This window comes from Pseudophryne corroboree, chromosome 3 (genome assembly GCF_028390025.1).
Source record: "Pseudophryne corroboree isolate aPseCor3 chromosome 3, aPseCor3.hap2, whole genome shotgun sequence".
NCBI classification, from domain to species: domain Eukaryota; kingdom Metazoa; phylum Chordata; class Amphibia; order Anura; family Myobatrachidae; genus Pseudophryne; species Pseudophryne corroboree.
This window is the reverse complement of record NC_086446.1, coordinates 684,899,278-684,922,088: the sequence shown is the minus strand read 5'-3', so window position 1 is coordinate 684,922,088 and position 22,811 is coordinate 684,899,278. Positions and strand designations below refer to the sequence as shown.

General features: G+C 45.1%; 1 protein-coding gene across 6 annotated transcripts in view; it reads right to left on the bottom strand.

Moving 5' to 3' along the window:
• Window positions 1-21,373, bottom strand: part of SH3PXD2A (SH3 and PX domains 2A) — a 530,104-nt gene extending 508,731 nt beyond the window's left edge. For 5 of the 6 annotated variants that reach the window (XM_063961976.1, XM_063961978.1, XM_063961982.1 and 2 more), the window contains exon 1: window positions 20,999-21,372. In XM_063961976.1, the coding sequence (XP_063818046.1) occupies window positions 20,999-21,070 (72 nt within the window). In that variant the 5' untranslated portion in view covers window positions 21,071-21,372. Of the gene's footprint in view, window positions 1-20,998 lie in introns of all 6 variants that reach the window. The other variant, XM_063961980.1, reaches the window with a different exon arrangement.
• Window positions 21,374-22,811: the final 1,438 nt, after the last annotated feature.

Here is a 22,811-nt window from a genome sequence, read left to right as displayed (position 1 = left end):
ACCTGGTCAGTGTGAACGGGAGCCGGGTCAATGTGCCCCGGCTCCCGTTCACTCTCTTTGTAGCAGGCGGCGCTTAGAGATCATGTGATCTCTTGCGCCGCCCCCGCCGCGTCACCGCTGACGTCAGCAACCCGGCAATATGCCGGGCTGCGGACTGCAGTATGCAAGGGGTCTTACCCGGGAATGACCCTGTATGATCCCAGGACCGTATTCCCGGGTAAGACCCGCAGTTTTAGGTATGAAAGGGGTATTAGTGACTCCACCACATCTGCCTACATGCCCCTGATACCCCCTTGGCACTCCCAGGAGATGGGAGTGTTCCATGTGTCTGCACGGTAACTTCCTTGTTACCACTCAGTGCAAAGAGAGAGATCAGACAATAGACATATAAATCTGTTTGCACTTTCAGTCTCCATCCATGTATATATGCAATGGTGCAGTGCATGCGCTTTCTCCGGAGTATGCTCTGTTTGATATATGAATACATCAATGCATCTTCAGGCATTAATATAAACATAGAGAGCATGTTTTTATAGCTGATTATTATTATTATTATTATTATTATTATTTCATTGCCACTGAAAGCAAAATAAAATAAAATACATTTCTCCAGTACACACTTACCCCTTTCACATCTCCAATGCCGGATCCCACCCGGGAACTGGAAATGGGACCTTCCCGGGTGGGATATAGCATTGGACCCTAACAGCAGGCTTCCTGTCCCAGCAATATGCCCGGTCTGGTTGCCATAGCAGCGTGGGCGGAGCCAGCAGCCGGAGCAGGGGCGGCGCTGGTAGATGAGCTCATCCCCGCGCCGCCTCTCCCTATGTAGTGAACGGGTCCCAGGTCACATCTTATTACCTGGGTTGAATTACCTGGTCAAACAACCCAGGAATTCTCCATGGGCCCTTTCACATCTCACAGTGACCCGTGTGGACCCGGCAATATACCGCTAGTTTGAGCAACAAACAGCAAACCAAAATCATGGCCAACACTGCGGGATATTTGTGCGATGTGAAAGGGGTAACTGACACATGTTCACCTACAATGATTAACGCTTAACTAAAGTCGTTTTTTTAACACTCATTTACAAGAACCCTAAACATTTGCAGAGAATATTATCATCATCCTTATAATTATTTTAATCAATAACATCTATAGCGCTGGCATATTCAGTGGTGCTTTGCAATTAAGAAAACAGTAAGAAGACGCAAGCTTACAATCTATAGGGAGATCCTTGTTCTTAATTTTGATTTTCAAGAGAAGTTTTTCTCCAAGTGGATACAACTACTGTGTTATTCCTTTGGGTTGGGGCTGGGTGACCGGCACTGGGAATCCCAAGGGTCAGCATTCCAACCCGCGCTCGCCACAGGTTCTATACCCACTCTATGGGTGTCGTGGACACCCGTGAGTGGGAATAGTCCCTGTTAGTCGGCATGGCTACTGTAGGGCTTTTGGCCGCTCGGGATCCCAGCGTCAGCATGGTGACCACCAGGATTCAGAGCACCGGTCACATGACTGGATCCCATCACTATTTGTGATGTACAACAAGTGAGGCTAGGGCTTCATTAGGCAAAAATGAATGAAACAATATACTGTATAATACTGAGATCTAGGAAGCATTGTAGTTTGTAGGTGATGGATAGAAGGGAGAGAATGATCCTGTCACCAAGGTGCCTTATTAAGGTAATAATTGTCATTTTACACAGCGCTAGCATAATCCATTGCACTTTACATTTGGAAACAAAGAGTAATAAAACGAAAATTGGGTATTAACAAAGAGGGAAGATTAGAGCATTTAACATCATAACTTCTAATCTTATAATAGACAGGCTTCAGGATTGCACGTTGCTGTTTATTTCTGAATATGGTCTGCAAATAACAGGAAACGACATAGAGCAGATAAAAGACAAAGAAGAAGAGAGCAGCGTTTCCTTAAAATAGGTCAAATCAGTCATCTGGTAAGTCACTTCCTCCCCGGGATACTTTAAATCTTACAAGTAAACTACAACAAATGTCCTGGGAAGAAATAAAACAGACTGTTTTGTAACAAAATCCGTTTTCACATCCTTATTATTATTATCATGCTTTCTTTATATAAACACTACAATAGGGGGGTCATGTTACAGACAGATTACATTTTATCACATATACAAACAGAATTTAAAAGATTTCCCTATACCCATGGGTTTACAATTTTTCCAATAAACAGCACTTCGGGTAAGGATGGATGTTTCCTGTATTGCACAAGTGCGATGTGCATATTGGCGGTACCACTCAAGGTGCAAAGAGGATGCCATCTTTCTCAAATCTTGCAGGCAACAGACCTAGATTAAATAGCAAGCCCTGGCAGTGTATGTGGGAACTGGAGGTGGGAATGGCAGGCACTGACACTGTATGTGGGGACTGGAGGTGGGAATGGCAGGCACTGACAGTGTATGTGGGGACCGAAGGGGAGAATGGCAGGCACTGACAGTGAATGTGGGGACTGGATGTGGGAATGGCAGGCACTGACAGTGTATGTGGGAACTGGAGGTGGGAATGGCAGGCACTGACAGTGTATGTGGGGACTGGAGGTGGGAATGGCAGGCACTGACAGTGTATGTGGGGACCGAAGGGGAGAATGGCAGGCACTGACAGTGAATGTGGGGACTGGATGTGGGAATGGCAGGCACTGACAGTGTATGTGGGGACTGGATGTGGGAATGGCAGATACTGACAGTGTATGTGGGGAGTGGATGTGGGAATAGCAGATACTGACAGTGTATGTGGGGACTGGAGGTGGGAATGGCAGGCACTGACAGTGTATGTGGGGACTGGCGGTGGGAATGGCAGGCACTGACAGTGTATGTGGGGACTGGAGGTGGGAATGGCAGGCACTGACAGTGTATGCGGGGACTGGAGGTGGGAATGGCAGACACTGACCGTATATGCGGGGAGCAGCGGTGGGAATGACAGGTACTGGCCATTAATATAAGGGGATCGGAGGTGGGAATATTAGGCACTGGCAGTGTATGTGGGGACCGGAGGTAACACAGTAACATAGTTAATGAGGTTGAAAAAAATAGGATTTTAATTACCTACCGGTAAATCCTTTTCTCGTAGTCCGTAGAGGATACTGGGGTCCATTTAGTACCATGGTGTATAGACGGGTCCACTAGGAGCCATGGGCACTTTAAGAATTTGATAGTGTGGGCTGGCTCCTACCTCTATGCCCCTCCTACCAGATTCAGTCTAGGAAACTGTGCCCGAGGAAATGGACATACTTCGAGAGAAGGATAGATAAGGATAGTGGCGAGATTCCGAAACCAGCACACACAGCAAGAGGAAAGCCAAGCCAGCCAAACTTGAAACAGAAACAGCAACGGCTGAACCAACATTACTTAACCAAGTAACAGTGCAGGAAGAACGAAGCACTGGGCAGGCGCCCAGTGTCCTCTACGGACTATGAGAAAAGGATTTACCTGTAGGTAATTAAAATCCTATTTTCTCTTACGCCCTAGAGGATACTGGGGTCCATTTAGTACCTTGGGGATGTACCAAAGCTTCCAAACCGGGTCGGAGAGTGCGGAGGTTCCTGCAGAACTGATTGAGCAAACTGAAGGTCCTCAGAGGCCAAAATATCGAACTTGTAGAACTTTGCAAACGTGTTCGAACCTGACCAAGTAGCTGCTCGGCAGAGCTGTAAAGCCGAGACACCCCGGGCAGCCGCCCAGGAAGAACCCACCGACCTAGTAGAGTGGGCCTGCACAGATTTTGGACATGGCAAACTTGCCGTGGAATAAGCATGCTGGATAGTAAGTCTGATCCAGCAAGCAATTGTCTGCTTTGAAGCAGGACACCCAATCTTATTGGGATCATAAAGAACAAACAGCAAGTCCATCTTTCTGTGACAAGCAGTTCTTTTCACATACACCTTCAAAGCCTTCACGACAGCCAAAGACCTTGAAGTAGCAGAGGTGTCGGTGACAACCGGAACCACAATAGGTTGGTTGATGTGAAACGCAGACACCGCCTTAGGAAGAAATTGCTGACGAGTTCTGAGTTTAGCTCTATCCTCATGGAAAATTAAATAGGGACTCTTGTGAGACAATGCCCCCAGCTCTGAAACGTCTTGCTGAAGCCAAGGCCAACAGTGTGACGGTCTTACACGTAAGATATTTTATGTCCGCCTCCTGTAACGGTTCAAACTAGTCCGACTGGAGGAAATGCAGCACCACATCGAGATCCCAAAGTGCCGTGGGAGGCACAAAGGTAGGTTGGATGTGCAGAACACCTTTCAAGAACGTCTGGACCTCAGGGAGAGAAGCCAATTGTCTCTGAAAGAAAATGGACAAGGCCGAAATCTGGACTTTTATGGAGCCCAGACGTAGGCCCACATCCACTCCTGCTTGCAGAAAAAGCAGGAAACGTCCTAGATGGAATTTCACCGCAGAAAATGTTCTATTCTCACACCAAGAGACGTATTTCTTCCAAAAACAATGGTAATGCTTAAAAGTTACCCCCTTCCTGGCTTGGATCATAGTCGGGATAACCTTGTTAGGGATCCCTCTCCTGGCTAGAATCAGCCGTTCAACTTCCATGCCATCATACATAGCCGCGGTAAGTCCTGATAGACGAACGTGCCCTGTTGCAGAAGATCCTCGCGAAGGAAGAGGCCACGGATCTTCGAGGAGCATCTCCAGAAGGTCCGCGTACCAGGTCCTTCTTGGCCAGTCCGGAGCCGTTAGAATTGCTTGAACCTTTTCCCTTTTTATTCTCTTTAGAATTCTTGGGATCAGAGGAAGTGGAGGAAACACGTACACCCTCTGATAGACCCATGGAGTCGTCAGGGCATCTACCTCCACTGCCTGTGGGTCTCTCAACCTGGAACAATACTGCTTGAGCTTCTTGTTGAGACGAGAGGACATCATGTTGATCTGTGGATATCCCCATCGACTTGTCTAGCACCTGAACACCTCCGGGTGAAGGCCCCACTACCCCAGGTGCAGGTCGTGTCTGCTGAGGAAGTCTTCCCAGTTGTCTACTCCCGGAATGAAGACCGCTGACAATGCCACAGCGTTTCTCTCTGCCCAGAGGAGAATTCTTGACTCCTCTGACATTGCTGCTCTGCTTTTCATTACGCACTGTTGGTTTATGTACGTTATTGCCGTCACATTGTCCAACTGGACCTGAATAGCCTGATCTTGAAGAAGATGTGAGGCCTGCAGAAGGGAGTTGTATATGGCCCTGAGTTCCAGATGTTGATTGGAAGGACGACTTCCTGACTGGACCATCTTCCTTGAAACTGCACCCCCTGAGTGACTGCTCCCCAACCTCTGAGGCTTGCGTCTGTGGTTAGCAGAATCCAGTTCTGAATTCCGAACCTCCGACCCTCGACGAGGTGAGAAGTCTGTAGCCACCACAGAAGGGAGATCCTGGCTTCTGGCGACAGACGGATCCTCTGGTGCATGTGGAGATGCGATCCGGACCATTTGTCCAACAGATCGAGCTGGAAGGGTCTAGCCTGAAACCTTCCGTATTGAAGAGCCTCATAGGAGGCCACCATTTTCCCCAGAAGGCGAATGCATCGATGCACCGATATCCGGGTTGGCTTCAGGACATCCCGAACCATCGACTGGATCACTAATGACTTTTCCAATGGAAGGAACACCTTCTGCGACTCCGTATCCAGTATCATTCCCAGGAATGGGAGCCTCCGTGTTGGCTCTAGGGGAGATTTCAGAAGGTTCAGAATCCACCCATGATCCTGATTTTTAACCTTTTTTTAATCGCGGCACACCGAACAATATTTTAAAATTGCCAAGGCACATCATCAGTTCCCCACAGAAATAAACAAAACACACACATTGGCCCTTACAGTAAAAAAAAAAAAAAAAATGGCCTACACAGAAAAAACAATCACATTGCTCCCCCCATAAATCCTATTGCTACACACATAAATCAATCACATTTCTCCCCACATAAATCCTATTCCTTCCCACATGAATTATTCACATTGTCCCCCCCATAAATCCATAAATTCTTATTCTCCCCAAATATAAAAAGTTTTCCTCAGTGGCGGGGGTTGTTCATAGTGGAGTGCTGCGAATACTGAGCAGTGGGCGGTCGGGCAGGTGTGGATGTGGGTGGGCAAGGAAAGCTGTGTATGCAGGTGGCAGGCGGGAACTGGAAGATGTGTATGCAGGCGGGTGGGCTGGCTGGGTGGTGAGAAGCGGTGGCTGTGACCTATGATATCACTTCGTTTTCAAGGCATAGGTCATGGCTGGAGCACGACTGATTTTCTAAGAAGCCAACAGTTCACTCTGAAGGTGCAGGAAGCTGCTCTGGCTCTGCGGCACACCTTGCAACTGGTTGCGGCACACTAGTTGAAAAAGCCTGCTGTAGAAGTTTGGTTGAGAGAGCAATGCTATCCAGCAACCTTTCCCTGGACGGTGCTTTTATCAGGAGATCGTCCAGGTACAGAATTATGTTCACTCCCTGTTTGCGGAGTAGTAACATCATCTCGGCCATCACCTTGGTGAACACCCTCGGTGCCGTGGAGAGGCCAAATGGCAGGGACTGGAACTAGTAGTGACAGTCCTGCAGTGCAAACGGTAGGTAAGCCTGATGAGTTGGCCAGATCGAAATGTGAAGGTACGCGTCCTTGATATCCAGAGACACTAGGAATTTCCCCTGCTCCAGACCTGAGATCACCGCTCCAAGAGACTCCATCGTGAATTTGAACACTTGTAAGTACGGGTTCAACGACTTGAGGTTCAAAATTGGTCTTACCCAACCGTCCGGTTTCGGTACAACAAACAAGTTGAAATAGTACCCCTTGTTTAGCAGATGAGGTTGAACTGGAACAATGACGTGAGTCTGTACCAGTTTTTGGATGGCATGTTGTTAAGTTATACTTGCCTCTTGTGAAACTGGCAAGCCTGATTTGAAGAATCTGTGAGGTGGGAGCTCTTGGAATTCCAGTCTGTAGCCCTGGGAAATAAGATTTATGACCAAGGGATCCTGGCACGAATTTGACCAGATTTGACTGAAGAATTGTAGGCGAGCTCCCACCTGACAGCATTGCGGTCCACCGTCATGCTGAAGGAAGCAGAGCCTGAGCTCTGTTCCTGAGCACCTGCTGTTGCTGGTTTGCGTGGTTTACCTCTTGCGCCGCTGGAGGACGTAGAAGCACCTCTGGATTTGCCCTTGAACTTGGCCGTCCGAAAGGACTGTAACTTAGAAGCTGAATAAGTCTTCTTGGTTGGGGGGGCTGCGGAAGGAAGATACGTAGACTTACCCGCAGTAGCTGTGGAGATCCATTTGTCTAATTAATCTCTGAACAAGGCCTCTCCTGTGAATGGTAGGCCTTCCATGCCTTTCCTGGAACCCGCGTCAGCAGCCACAAGCTTCTGCGTGCCGACACTGCCATAGCAGTGGTGCGTGCGTTAAGCACGCCTATTTCCTTTGTGGCTTCCACCATAAAGTTCACAGAGTCCTGTATATGCTGCAGGAGTAAGACAACATCCCCCCTAGATAAGGAATGCAATTATGGGTCTTTGGGCCACCCCAGCAGCAGTGTACAATGATTTGAGTGTAGTCTCAATATTACGATCAGCCGTGTCTTTCAGGGAGGCTGCACTTGGAGCAGGCAATACAATTTTACGTGACAGCCTAGACACTGATGCGTTCACTATCAGTGGATTTTCCCATTTTTTCCTATCCTCCAGAAGTAAAGGAAAAGATGAGATCAACCTTTTAGGGATCTGAAACTTCTTATCAGGATTAACCCATGGTTCTTCAAACAGGGTATTCAATTCCTTTGACGCAGGAAGAGGACTTCTTTTTTACATTCAAATAAGATTCCTCACACTCCTCTGACACCTTATCAGGAAAATGCAGAACATCTCTGATAGCCTCTATAAGAGCCTCTATTCCCTGTGAGAGCTGCATCCACCCCTCTGAGTCCACCTCCCCCACCTCCATGTCTGACCTGTCAGCGTCAGAGTCAGACTGCAGGATATGAGCCAGAGATCGCTTTTGCGGACAAATGGGAGGGGATTGAGACGCTGTCTTGGGGACTGAGTCTGTGCTCATAAACTCATACACAGCCTGTTTTAAGTATTCCGTCCCTTTCTCATTGCGGGACAATTTTGTAGAGAGTTGAGATCACTCCCTTGAGAGAATTAACCCATTCCGGTTCAGCCCCGCTAGTCTGTGATCCCTGAGTACCCAGTAGTGAGCCCCTTGGTGAAGAGGAACACTCTGCGGTACAAGACACACACTCTTTGCCTGACATAATGTAATGTGACAGCAGACACAGAGGAAAGGTTAAGCACAAATAACCCACAAAGAGCCCTTCAGCGAGACACAGAGATGTTTGGAGCCAGCCCCTACCGCGCCCTTATCGCTAATGCCAAGCTTAGCCGTGTCGCAGACTAAGTACAGGGGACTGTAGTCCTGACAGGGGACTTAGTACACTAGTAATCGCTCCCCCCTGCTATGACCCCTTGGTACCGGTGAGGTAATCTGGAGTCACACTGGAGGAGCTGCGTGTCCCTGTCAGTCAGCGTCTGTGTCCGCTGCAGAGGGAAAATGGCGCTGGTCGCTTGTGCATGCATGCCACTATGGACGATCTCATCCATATTTGCCTGCACTGCTATGGAGCCAGGTGACAGGGGGAGTGAAGAAACCGTCACTCCCCCCCCTCCCCCGAAGCCAGCTCGCCCATCAGCCGTATCCGCCGTCGGGCAGCTCGGCGGCGGATCGCATAGTGTGTAGGGCCCATTAGATTGCACACAGGCGGACTTCATTTCACTAATTATGTGACTACTGAAGGAAACTTTTGAGGGGCTTCATAGCAAAGGGGGTGAATACATATGCACATGCCAATTTTCACATTTTTATTTCTAAAAATTATTTTTAATATAAATTTTTCTCATTTCACTTCACCAACTTAAACTGTTTTGTGCAGATCCATCACATAAAATTCAGATAAAAAAAAAATGAAATTACATGTTGTAATGTAACAAAATAGGTAAAAAGCCAAGGAGGGTGAATACTTTAGCAAGGCTCTAAACCATTTTTAAATATATTTACAGAGTCCACCATTACTACCTTCTCTGGCAGAAAGTTCCAAATCCTTACGACCCTTGCTGTGAAGAACCTTTTCCTACGTTGGGTACGAAATTTTCTCTCCTCTAGCCTCAGAGAGTGACCACGTGTCCTGTGCAGAGTTCTCTCAATAAACAAATCGCCTAATAGATCCTTGTAATGTCCCTTTATATATTTGAAGATATTAATAACATCTCCTCTTAGACACCTCTTTTGTAGTGTATACATATTCAACCTACTGTAGTAAGCCTTTCCTCGTAATCCTAGTAAGCCTTTCCTCTAACCCCTTAACCAATTTTGTAGCTCGCGGTGGGTATGGCAGGCACTGGCTGTGTATGTGGGGACTGGAGGTGGAAATTGCAGGCAGTGACCGTTTATGTGGGGACTGGTGGTGGGAATGGCAGGCACTGGCAGTATATATGGGGACTGGAGGTGGGAATGGCAGGTACTGGCCGTGAATGGGGGAACTGGAGGTGGCAATGGCAGGTATTGGCAGTGTATGTGGGTACTGGAGGTGGTAATAGCAGATACTGACCATGTATGGAGGGACTGGAGGTGGGAATGGTAGGTACTGGCCATGTATGTGGGGACCGGAGGTGGGAATTGCAGGCACTGACCGTGTACTGTATGTAGGCATCGGAAGTGGGAATAGCAGACATAACTACTATATGAGTCTTATGACTATGTACTCAATCTGCAGGAGATGAACCTGGCTTGTGACTTCTGCATGTGCATTGCACCATTTGAGAAAATTACATCTGTGCTAGACCAACTCTGCTTACAGACATGTTAGTCATGGCTTTTCCGGCTCATCGTTGAATCAGGGAAAAGAAAATCTCAATCTTTTTCTTGCATTTTGGGATGTATTTCCTCTTTATGGTCTTTCCCCTCCAACCGTGACTCATTTCTACTTTACATAAGCTCACTTCTTGCCTCTTTTATGTCCTATTTATAAAGCAATGGTCTAGCTGAGTAACCCAGAAACATTCCTTTGAAGTGCTTGGTGGGTATATAAGTGGAGAGTTCCTAGAACCATACCGCTGAGCTGTCTATTCTGATGTCACAAGCACCATGATAATACACAGTAATAAGATAATCCATGTAGTATAATGTCAGGCCAACTTTTCATGTCCTATTGTTCCACAAAACCTAACAGAGATCCTGCAGCTCATTTCTGTTTGGCTCTGAGGGTATATTCATAACTTACAAGATATATAAACATGAAATGAAATAAAAATACACAAAGGAATTTAATATTATCTATAACTAATCACAAATGTAATAGATCACCGCCCGCAGTTGTTGATACTGCAAAGACATCAACTTTCGAATGTTTCAACATGCCACAATTGTGTTTCTATGAAGTTTATAAAAACAAAAGCATGGATTCTAAACATTGTTTTACCCCTTGCGAGTGTATATCATTCAAAATGAAACAAATGCAATGGTCAAAGTTCACAAGTACATCACTGAGGACAACTAAAGCGATTTTATAGCGCTCATAAACTAAGGTAAAATCACTTTATAGTAATCTCTATATCCTGCTCATACGTATATCAATAGAATTGATGATCCTGGCTACAAATCAGCAGCACAGAGCATTTTAGGAGAGGAACGCTCAACTAGCGAGATGCTTTCTTTCCGTGACCTCATATTTTTTTAGCAGCACTCCTGCACTGCCAAGATGGGGGAAAGGAAGCTCAGGGACCTGCCAGGGGTGCTAACATACCCGACACCAGAAAGCTATGACCCATCCATTAGTGCAATTGTGTAAGTGAGGACAGTGCAACATATGACAGGGTCATTGGTATGATGTGAGGAAAGGCAAAAAGGGGGAAGACTGATGTCAAATGCATTTCTACATGTAAGAAATGGTGAGATGTTCGAACTTTCTAAAGTGGACAGGTGGAGAAGTTGCCCATAGCAACCAATCAGATTCTAGCTAGTCTATAGAATGTACTATGGGCAATTTTTTCAGTAGTCCTCTTTAGGACACATCTCCTCCAAAAGGTCTTAAATCCAACTTGTATCTTTTGAGCCATATTATCCTGAGGATGCTCTAAAATGTGTCCCCACTCACACTAGCTACCAAAGTGCTGGCCACAGGTCATATGGTAATACAGGTTGAGTATCCCTTATCCAAAATGCTTGGGACCAGAGGTATTTTGGATATCGGATTTTTCCGTATTTTGGAATAATTGCATACCATAATGAGATATCATGGTGATGGGACCTAAGTCCAAGCACAGAATGTATTTATGTTTCATATACACCTTATACACACAGCTGGAAGGTAATTTTAGCCAATATTTTTTGTAACTTTGTGCATTTAACAAAGTGTATCTATAGTCACAATTCATTTATGTTTCATATACACCTTATACCCACAGCCTGAAGGTCATTTAATACAATATTTTTTATAACTGTGTGTATTAAACAAAGTTTGTGTACATTGAGCCATCAAAAAACAAAGGTTTCACTATCTCACTCTCACGCAAAAAAAGTCCCTATTTCGGAATATTCCGTATTTCGGAATATTTGGATATGGGATACTCAACCTGTACAAGGAAATTCTTGCTAAAGACCACATTATAATGCAACCATCACACATAGGGGCACCAATAAGCGATCTCTGGTAATTCAGGATGAAGAAGCCATCAACACACTGTAACCACTTGTATGTGACATTTGGCAAATGCTTATCTGTGCCCAGTAGGGCTGTCGCTGTGAATGCAGGACACTGACATGACATAAGAGATGATAAGACATGAACCAACACTACATGCAGCCCAGTGGAAGCAATGCAGCCCACAATGCAATATGACAAGACCTCTTCATCGCCTGTGTGTACAAGGCCTTAATGCTACACAATTTAGAATTACAATTTTAATTCCCTTTTTCTTTCTTCAGTAAGCTAGTATTCATGTAAAGTGCTTAATGTTTTAATGATGAGAGCAAAACAAAGATTTTACACTAATCAACAACCAAATTGTCACAAGAAACAAGCAAGATTCTTTGTAGCACACACAAAAACACAACCACACTCTGGGCCTAATTCAGAGTTGTATGCTAATGCGTCTTTGTACACAGCTACTGTGCGAAAACATGCTAAAGCAGCTGCAGCCTGGAAATGGACTGAGACGCCTACAGGCGGACATGTAAAACACAGCATTGGCATACACAGACGCATGTTTTGAGACAAAGACGCCATGTTTTCTGCGTATAGGACTGCAGTCACAGCCTGAACCACACCCTCAAAACAGTCAGGACACGCCTATGTTTTTGCAGCCACTCCCCGTTTCTCCCCCAAATGGTCCCTGACTGTCGCTTTGCAAATAAATCCTCACTGCGAGTGACATCACTTATGGGCCCTACACACTGGCCGATATCACTCAAAGATATGAACGATCTTGTTAATTAATGAACGAGATACCGTTCATATCTTTCAGTGTGAAGGCACAAGCGATGAACGATACACGGCCCCACGCTCGTTCATCGCTGGTGCCCCGTCGGCTGTGCATGCAGGCCAATATGGACGATCTCGTCCATATTTGCCTGCACTGCTTTGGAGCCGGGTGACGGGGGGAGTGAAGAATCTTCTCTCTCCCTGTCACTGCCCCCCCCGCCGCCGGGTCGCCCGTCGGCCGTATCCGCCGTCAGGCAGCTCGGCGGCGGATTGCGCAATGTGTAGGGCCCATAAGGTGCCATGACGCATGCGCTGTGTGACCAAACAAGTCACATCTGCTGGCTAAAAACCTAGACAGAGTAGCATGAGTTGTGCGAGGGCCATACAGCAGTCTGGTGGTTAGATGTGGTTAAAACAAAAAGGCAGGAGTCTATAGAGCCAACCTTTTCTCAGCTTCAAATAAGTCGGAACCACTTAGTCACGTCTAGTCATAACACTAGAAATGCGGCTAATTATATACTGTACTGTGGTTTAAACAGGAAGTGATCAATATACAAATATTTTTTAATTATGCAAGATTTCCAATTAGAGGGGTCTTGTGCCAGAAACTGAAATATTCACGAGCGCAGGTTTATTCATGTCTGTACTTGCCAAGAAAAGCTGCTCTGAGAATTTATGGTCAAGGTCAACTCCACAGTACAGCTAACGTGCATCCTAGCACAAATGGATTGGCTGAACTTGCTTGATATCATAGAGCCTAGGCTACATAAAACACGTCTGTGACCTTACGTGAGTATACTGCAACCAATGCAGGTCTGCACAAGAGGACATCACAAGAGGTAACCCACTGTCAGAATATTGGGGAACCTCTGTCCCTTGGCCCTGAACTAACCCAGCTCAGAGTGTACCCTGATCTATCCGGCAACAATCCCCATATGTGATCAGCGCCCATAATCTTCCACCCCTAATATTGGGTCATGGGTAAATATTTTCACACTTACGACAAATATCTTTATAGTAAAGTATTAAATAAGATTATAAAGTAGGATATTATACAACAAAGAACACCAAATGGTTATAGTACTTATACAAAATGTATCAATGTGCAAGGTACATGTATTAGACCATGCAAGGTAACAATAGACAAATAACATACTTTATGAGCCACCCAGGAAAGTCGCTGTGTCGTTGGAACCATCAGTGACACACTATTCTCCTTCCACCAGCATGACAGATATACACACCAAAGTCACCCCACGTTTGGCAGTCATACACAATGCAGTAGACCTACAGACATACTGTATGCGCACATGGTGCAGGACTTCTTTGGTCCAAGGTGATGGGTTCCAGAACTCAATCCAAACAGTCCAGTGTTAGTGACAATGACAACCGCCATCCAGTATGCTAACTCAAACAAATTCAAGCTCCGAGCACTGTCTCCCAGGTTTCCATGGCCTGGACAGCGAAGAGAACCCTAAGGGGGGAATTCAAATGTTTGAAAAGTCGGTTGGGAGTCTGATTTTTCCTGTCTATTAGATAGGAAAAAACAGACACCCAACTGACTTTTCGAACAATTGAATATCCCCCTAATGGTCTTATCTCCTAGGGTTGGCATGGTGCCAAATCTATGACTTGAACAATTCACGGCTCCTTGCTGGGGCTGTCCGCCTCAGGGCCTTATTCTAAGTTGCACGCTGTGCTGATATTCCAAAACGTGGTCAATGTTTCATGTATCTTAGGGGGACATTTACTAAGCAGTGATAAGAGCAGAGGAGAGAGCCAGTGGAGAAGTTGCCCATGGCAACCAATTAGCACTGAAGCAACATCTATAATTTGCATACTATAAAATGATACAGAGATGCTGATTGGATGATGGGGGCACTTCTCCACTGGCTCACTTCTCTGCTCTTATCACTGCTTAGTAAATGTACTCCTAAATCACTAGAAAGTCGCACAACGCACATATACCATGGTGTGTATGCAGATTGCAGTAGTGTCTGAGGCGCACAGTGTCAGAAATGAGGTGGGAAGAAGCTTTTCAGACATGCCAAGATGCACTGTTTTATGGGTGTGTTGTAGGAGTGACAACTGGTTGCGAACTCAGACACTTAGGGGGGAATGTAATAGGGTGTGAGAATCAGAAAGTGAGAAAATTTGGGAGATTTCTCCTGGGTTTTTTTTAAAGTGGCAATCATTTACATGGCAAAACCAGGTTGATTTTACCATATAAATTGCCACTTTAAAAAAAACAACAACAGGAGAAATCTCTCGAAATCTCTCACTTTCTGATTCTCACACCCTATTACCTTCCCACCTTAACTCTCACCAAAGGGTAATTGTAATATGGGGTGTAGTATGAGTGGCCGGCGGCCAGTATCCCGGGGGCCAGCATACCGGCGCCGGGATCCCGACCGCCGGCATACCGACAGCTGGGTGAGCGCTAATGAGCCCCTTGCGGGCACTCCCTCCAGGGGGGTCGTGGACCCCCAAGAGGGAGAATATGTGTCGGCATGCCGGCGCCGGTATGCTGGTCACCGGGATCCCGGCCGGCGGCATACTGAAGACCACCCGTAATATGGTCCGAATTGCTGGAGGTCCAGAATTTCGTCTGAGAATGGCCGTATTTTTAAATACCATCATTTACCATCAAAACCTGGTTTTGCCGTGTAAATGATTGCCGCTTTAAAAATATGGCCATTCTCTGACTCAATCCTGAACCACTGGCAACTCGGACCCTATTACATTTATCCCCAAGGCTTGATATATCTCCTCCTTAGTGACAACAATGTCTGGGTGACCGCAGCTCTTCAATAAAGTATCTAACCAGGAATGCACAACATTATTATATTTTTCATAGATAATGATGCCACATAGTTCAAACATCAGGGGAAGAGCCACTTTCATTCTTCTTGTCAGAAGGTCCTAGGTGGACATAACCTGTATCAGCAGGGCCTGGTACCCCGCTCCAATCAGACCTATAGAGAGTGGAGGCAGCCATTTTATGAATCAATATTCTTGGAAGAAGTCTATCCATTCACTAGGTGTTAGTTACACTCTGTGCCTCATTCCTCAGTGATGTCACTAGAGTGTAGTAAACTAGCATTGGATAACCCCACAAAACAAATGGATAAGAGTGGGATGTGATGCACAAAGTCTAAGCCAACCTGGCAGCCCCTGTGGTGCAAAAAAATCCCACTGGCACTTCCCCTTATGTTTCATGCCCCTGTATTGCAAGTTAAAGTGGAGAAGTTGCCTGTTTCAACTGATAAGCTTCAAACTATCATTTTATATTATGTACTTTATAAATGCTAGCTAGAAAACAATTGGCTGCATGGGAAACTTCTGCACTCCTTAGATGTTTTGATACATCTCCCTCCTGAACACAAAACTGGGTGAAAATATTGGCACTAACATCTCCTCCCTACCCAAACTCTACAGATCATGATACTGTGTGCACCGACCATAAGTGGGCTGAATTGGACCTTTGCCATCCTTATATTGAGACACATACAGTCAAGTAAGGTTGTAGTGTGCCCTGCAGGTATATGCATGGTTCGGTTTTGCCTTCCAGGTTATATAACAGCTGTATAGTGTGATTGGACATTTTTTACATAAAACAGTTAAAGCTCTGCTGCTGGATGATGTGTGTGTATTCTCTAATCATGTATTTACCGGTACTGGAAAATACTTTGTACTGTCCAGGGCATTGGAGCGCTGACTTAGTGTGGGTCTCCTCACCAGGTGACTCCAGGTACACTCTTAGGGGAACATTTATACCCCTTTCACACTGCCAATGCCGGGTTCCCACCCAGGAATTGGAAACGGGTGGGATCCAGCATTGGCCGCTGCTGCAGGCTTCCCCGACTCGGCGGGGGGCGGAGCCTGCGCTGGGAGATGAGCTCATTTCCGCGCCGCCTCTCCCTGCTGTAGTAAACGGGTCCCGGGACGCATTGACCCAGGAGCCCGTTTACTTAGGCACTGACCCGGTGTTCAACCCGGGTATAACACTGCTTTATTCCCGGGTTGAATTGCTAGGTCAGAAAAAACACACCCAGACGCGCTGTCACAGCTGCCAGTAGGGATTGTCAATCCCAATGAAAACTATAAAAAGCAGATAAAAAACTGGCGCTGGATGTTTCCCCAATAATGAAGACTGTGGATGAAATCTAATAAAATAACATAAATTTATTAATTGATTAACTAGACATCACAAGCTAAAAACAGGAAATAATTCCAATATAAACATACAATGAAGGGCATTGATGGAGCTCAGAAATAGTTGGAAATAGCTGCTAGCAAGTGTCCACAAAGGATCCCGGACTGAGAATGTGCAAAGTTCCCTGGGGAAAGGAAATATAAACAGGCGACCCGCGATTTCAGCTATGCCCCTTTCACACCGCACGCCGACCCGTGTCAACCGGCAATATGCCGGGTCGATACCGGGTTATTTGTGCGGTGTGAAAGGGGTATTACTAAGCAGTGATAAAAGTGGAGAAGTGAGCCAATGGAGAAGTTGCCCATGGCAACCAATCAGCATTGACGTAACATTTATAATTTGCATACTATAAAAGTATACAGAGCATCTGATTGGTGGCAATGGGCAACGTCTCCACTAGCTCACTTCTCCACTTTTATCACTGATTAGTAAATGTCCCCCTTAGCGTGTTCCACAAACTTGTGGTAAAAGAGGTGTACATACTGCAGATGCGACTAGTTCACAGCAGAAATAGATGCTTTTTTTTGCTTTAAATGCCTTCTGTAATTAATTTACTTTAAAACCTGCCTAATGATTTCAATCAATAGGATGTAACAAGTCACGGCACCCAATTACGTGAAGTCGCATCGCAGAACAGAGTTCAGAAAATGTGCTTGGTAATAAAGCACATACCCTTCAGGTCTGCTTTGGAGTTGGCAGATTTGGCTTGGTGGACAGTGGATGGCCCTTCCCATGAATCAGCATAAGCTCAGCTAGTAAAGATGAGTGTCATCTGATTTATTTTGAAGACAATAATTTTCGCCAATGTGCCACTAGTCATCACCGCAATGTCCGACTGTGCACATTATAGCCAAATATGGTAGGTCATCTTCACCGGTTTTCCTTTATAGGGTAGGAAGAAAACCACAGATGATGGATGGTCGCAAACCGCGCTCCACGGCCATGGAGAATTGAATTGGCCTATAAAGACTTTTCAGTAATGCGGTAGAAGAGGCTCAATACCCCACAGCAACCACAATACATTCATCTAAGTTTAGCAGATTAGACTCATGTTAGGAAATACCTGCTGCCTGTACCATATACTTGCCAACTTGTTATATTGGCTTGTTATATTGGCTGCCTAGGGATATCCCTGAGGGAGAGGCCCTGGTGGGAGGTGCAGAGGTGTGGCACTGTGAATCACATCCTCAAGACCCCAGAGGCTGGTCTACTCCCTCGGAAATCTGGGATAGCTCCACAAATTTTGGGACTCCCCAGGACATTACATGAGAGTAGTCAAGTATGCTTTAAAGAAGACCTCTCAGTATATTATAGTTTACAGTTAAACGTGTTGAGGGAATGCCTGCTCTGTGTACAATGCGCAGATCTCATTTCAGTGGACATCTGCCGATATGGTTCGCTACGAAAGAAAGGAAGTTACAACAGCTATCTCCTACTAGATAAGAACACAGATGAACCACAACCAATGTTAGATGAAGTAAAACAGAGCTACAGCCCCAGGGAAAAAGGGATTTCCTACAAAACAATATTCTGCAATGACACAGGAAAGGAACTACGACAAAGCCGGTTGAAGCAAAGCCAATACTACGGGATGATTTGGTAATTACATCAGTAACAGAGAGGATCACAAGCATTACATGTAGTCTTCCCAAAGTTTCACCAAGTAGCCCTGAACTGGGGAAAATGACACTTTAATGTCAGTTGTGATTGTTTACACAGTGTATAAAGCACATTGTGCTGGATACAAATATTAGGCAGAGCAGTGACTTTTACACCTGAGCGTATCTGCCCTGTTCCTTTTAACTCCAGTCTACTATGTACAGTAGAAAGTCATTTTGCTGTCTATTAGCATATGCATTTATGGGTACAAGATGATGTTCATACAATTTACTATCTACAGGTGGATCTATCCTATATAACTTTAGCAGTTAGATTATGTATTATTAATATTATTATTATTATTATTATTATTACTACACTGTTCTACACGCCAAACCAAGGACAACACAATGAAAGTCATGTAAACAAACAGTAGGGAGGGAGAATTTACAATGGACAAAATTGCAATAAAACATGAAATGGGACATTTCTCCTGTAAATAACATACACACTAAAGGGGGGTACTCACGGGAGAGATGTGTGCTGAGCGATCTTAACACAGACCGCTCAGCACACATCTCTCACCCCGCTCAGCACAGCGCGATGTGCTGAGCGAGGGGGAAAGCCGATGGGGGGCCGCTCACTTCACACAACGGTGAAGTGAGCGACCCGCTAGATTAAGCCTGCATGCAGCTCAATCTAGCATCGGCGATAGCGATGCGCGGGGCCGCGCATCACTATCGCTGGAGGGCATACACACGGCAGATCCGTGCTTAAAATCTAAGCAATCTAGCAAGATTGCTTAGATTTTAAGCACGGATCTCTCCGTGTGTACCCCCCTTAAGACACAATGGGGCAGATGTAAGAAGCCTGGAGAAGAGATAAAGCAGTGATAAGTGCAAGTTGGTAACGCATCAGCCAATCAGCTCCAATATGTACATTGACAGTTAGGAGCTGATTGGCTGGTGCGTTATCACCTTCCATTTATCACTTCTCCAGGTTAATACATCTGCCCCAATATCTGTAACTTACAGAAGTCATTCAGATGGAATACATACGATTTACTGGCAGACGGGATGCCGGCTGTAAGTATACAGACAGCGGCATCCGGTCTGTCAGAATCCCGGCAGCGAGTCCCCTGGCGCGCTCACTGCGCTCACTTTGCTTAGAGCCTGGTGGCTTGCTTCGCTCGCCACATGTTATATTCCCACTCAGTTGATGGCGTGTGCCCACCAACATTTGGGAACACCCGGGTGGTGGCCATGATTCCGGGCATCTGTATTTCACCAACTGTCGGGATTACGGCGTCGGTCTCCTGAACGCCGGGATCCCGACATCCAGTATTTTAACTGCATCCCGTTTAGATGTAGCGCTCAGTTTTACATTAAACTGCACGCAGTATTGCTAGAGTATGCAAATCTTCCCTCTTTTCAGTAATAATTACAATAGGAATACCTCTAATTGACATATTTGATACATAAAATACCATTACTTGCCACCAACTACCATAAACAATTTAGTAGAAAACTGCAATGGGATTTATAAGATAATTATGAAATTCTTTTACAGACTGAAAGTTGAGTATTTTACATTCACATGATGTTCTAAATGTGTTGTACTACTACTTAGCTGACTTCTATATGTATCAGTAAACGCAAACCAGCAAATACAGAACAGCAATTATTCAGACATTGATTTTAACATATCTAACTGTATCCATAGGCTTAACAAACCATTACTATGGTATAAAAGGCTCAAATATATCATACAGAACTACAATAAAGTAAATCTCTGTCCACTGTACTGGCTGCAGGGGAGGGGGAAGGGGGGGGGGGACCTCTTCCTGCAGTCTTACTATCAATACAGAACTCAACTATTCTCCTTTGTAGTCATAGCCAACAACACGTCGCATTAAACAGTATGTCAGTCTTCTTTTCCGCATTATAATTGTATCTTAGGAAATGGGACATTTGGTGCATGCTTGCTTGCCAGATGCAGTATACAGTACTATTACAGTAGTATTACAGGATACACTATAAGTATATAAAGGTTACATACAATAAAACCCATTCACAGAAACAGCAACACGCTAGCTTGGCTGTATCTGGTAAGAAAGATAATCTCTCCTATGGAACCACAAGCTATGAACTGTAACAAGTAAACTGCCTGGGGGAACTGGTGTTTAGAGAGCAGCTGGATGGACTACAAACAGGATTATCATACTGTATCCAAGGGAGATCTGACTGCACCATTTGTTACAGTGAGTATCTGACAATCTACAGACGAGCAGATCAACTGCCTGGGAAATCCAAGCAGCCTGAACATGCTTCTCTCTATCTGTCCTCACTCCCAGTGCTTATATACTGAGCCGTACACATATATACAGTATAAACACAACTGCTGCATAATCTGTCACTCTATGCAACTGTAACACTGCAAAATGTCACACACAAGTACAACACACACATATACATATGTGTATATACATATACACACACACACACTCTCCGCTGTCTAGGTGTACGAGTGTTTCTGAGTCTGTACATGCATCCCTGAGTGTATGCATGCTGTGAGGTCGGCGTGCATGCCCTGTTACTACATACATGTATCTAAACACAGCCACCCCCAGAGCTGTCACACTCAGATTTGAAACTTTTGGATGCCCCCCCCCCCCTACTCACATAGTGCTTGGAGGGATTCCTCCTCTTCTCCACATCCTGGACGCACACATCCACCACTCCAAAGGCCAGCATGTTGCAGGCTGGGTGCACAGATGACAGACTGCAGGTCTCTAGGAATATGACATGATGGATGGGAACTCCTGGGATGTAGTCAGAGCCTTGGCAGGAAGCTCATGCACGGTAGCTGGTTACCATGCCATGTGCCAGGGATGCAGACAGAGAGCTGCTGGTTATAATGTTGCCATGTGCTGGTGTTGATTATGGTGCCATGTGCTGCTACTGTAGCGTGCAGGGTGCCCTCTGCTGTCCTTGTGTCTCCCTCCCCAGACTGATCCCGACCGTGCTCAGCTCCCGAGTCCCTACACACAGTGGAGTCCTGGTCCCCGCCCCCCGTGCTTGGTACGTGTGCTGCCCTCCGCCTCCTTCTCTGCTCTGGGTATATCAGTGTGCAGAAGCAGTTCACACACATACACACATATTATACATCTAATATATAGATATACACACACACACACACACACACACACACACACACACACACACAGCAAGCACTCATACTACGTTATTATTATTATTATTATTATTATTATTATTATTATTATTATTATTATTATCATCACCATCATCATAGATTGTAAACTTGCCAGCAGGGTCTTCCTACTGTACCTCTATGTCTGTCTGTTATGGGATCCGGTCTCTAGGTCAACAGTAACTAGGTCGACATTATCTAGGTCGATCACTATTGGTCAACAGGGTTTCTAGGTCGACAGGGTCTCTAGGTCGACATGTTCTAGGTTGATAGGTCAAAAGGTCAACATGAGTTTTTCACGATTTCTTTCTGTTTTTTAACCTTTTCATACGCAACGATCCACGGGGACTACAATTGGGAACGGTAACCTGTGGCGAGTACTGCAAGGCACCTCGCCATGCGAGGGGACACGGTGCACTAATTGGGGATCTCGGTCACTCTATCAAGAAAACGACACAAAAAAACATGAAAAACTCGACCTAGACCATGTGGACCTAAAGATCCTGTCGACCTAGTTACTGTCAACCTAGATATTATCTACCTTCAATACCACACCCGTCTGTTATTACCCGGGTTGGGTAAAAGCTGGAAACTTAGTAAATACATTGAAAAAGCCGGAAACCATGTAAAGTGTATTGGAAAAGTCGGAAATCGTAGTAAATGCATTTAAAAAAGCCGGAAACCACATAAAGTGTATTGAAAATGCTGGAAATCATATTAAATGTATTGAAAAAGCCGGAAATCGTAGTAATTGCATAGAAAATGCTGGGAAATCATAGTAAATGCATTGGAAAAGCCAGGAACCATGTAAAGTAAATTGGAAAAGCTGGAAATCATAGTAAATGTATTGAAAATGCCAAAAATTTAGAAATCACAAGTAAATGCATTGAAAAAGCCGGAAATCATAGTAAATACATTGAAAAACTCGGAAACCATGTAAAGTGTATTGAAAAAGCCAGAAATCATATTAAATGTATTGAAAAAGCCGGAAATCGTAGTAAATGCATTTGAAAAAGCCGGAAATCACAGAAAATGCATTGAAAATGCTGGGAAATCATAGTAAATCCATTGGAAAAGACGGAAACATAGTAAATATAATGAAAAAGCAGGAAACCATGTAAAGTGTATTGGAAAAGCTGGAAACTTAATAAATACAATGAAAAAGCTGGAAACCATGTAACGTGTATTGGAAAAGCTGGAAATCATAGTAAATACAATGAAAAAGCTGGAAACCATGTAAAGTGTATTGGAAAAGCCGGAAATCATAGGAAATGCATTTAAACA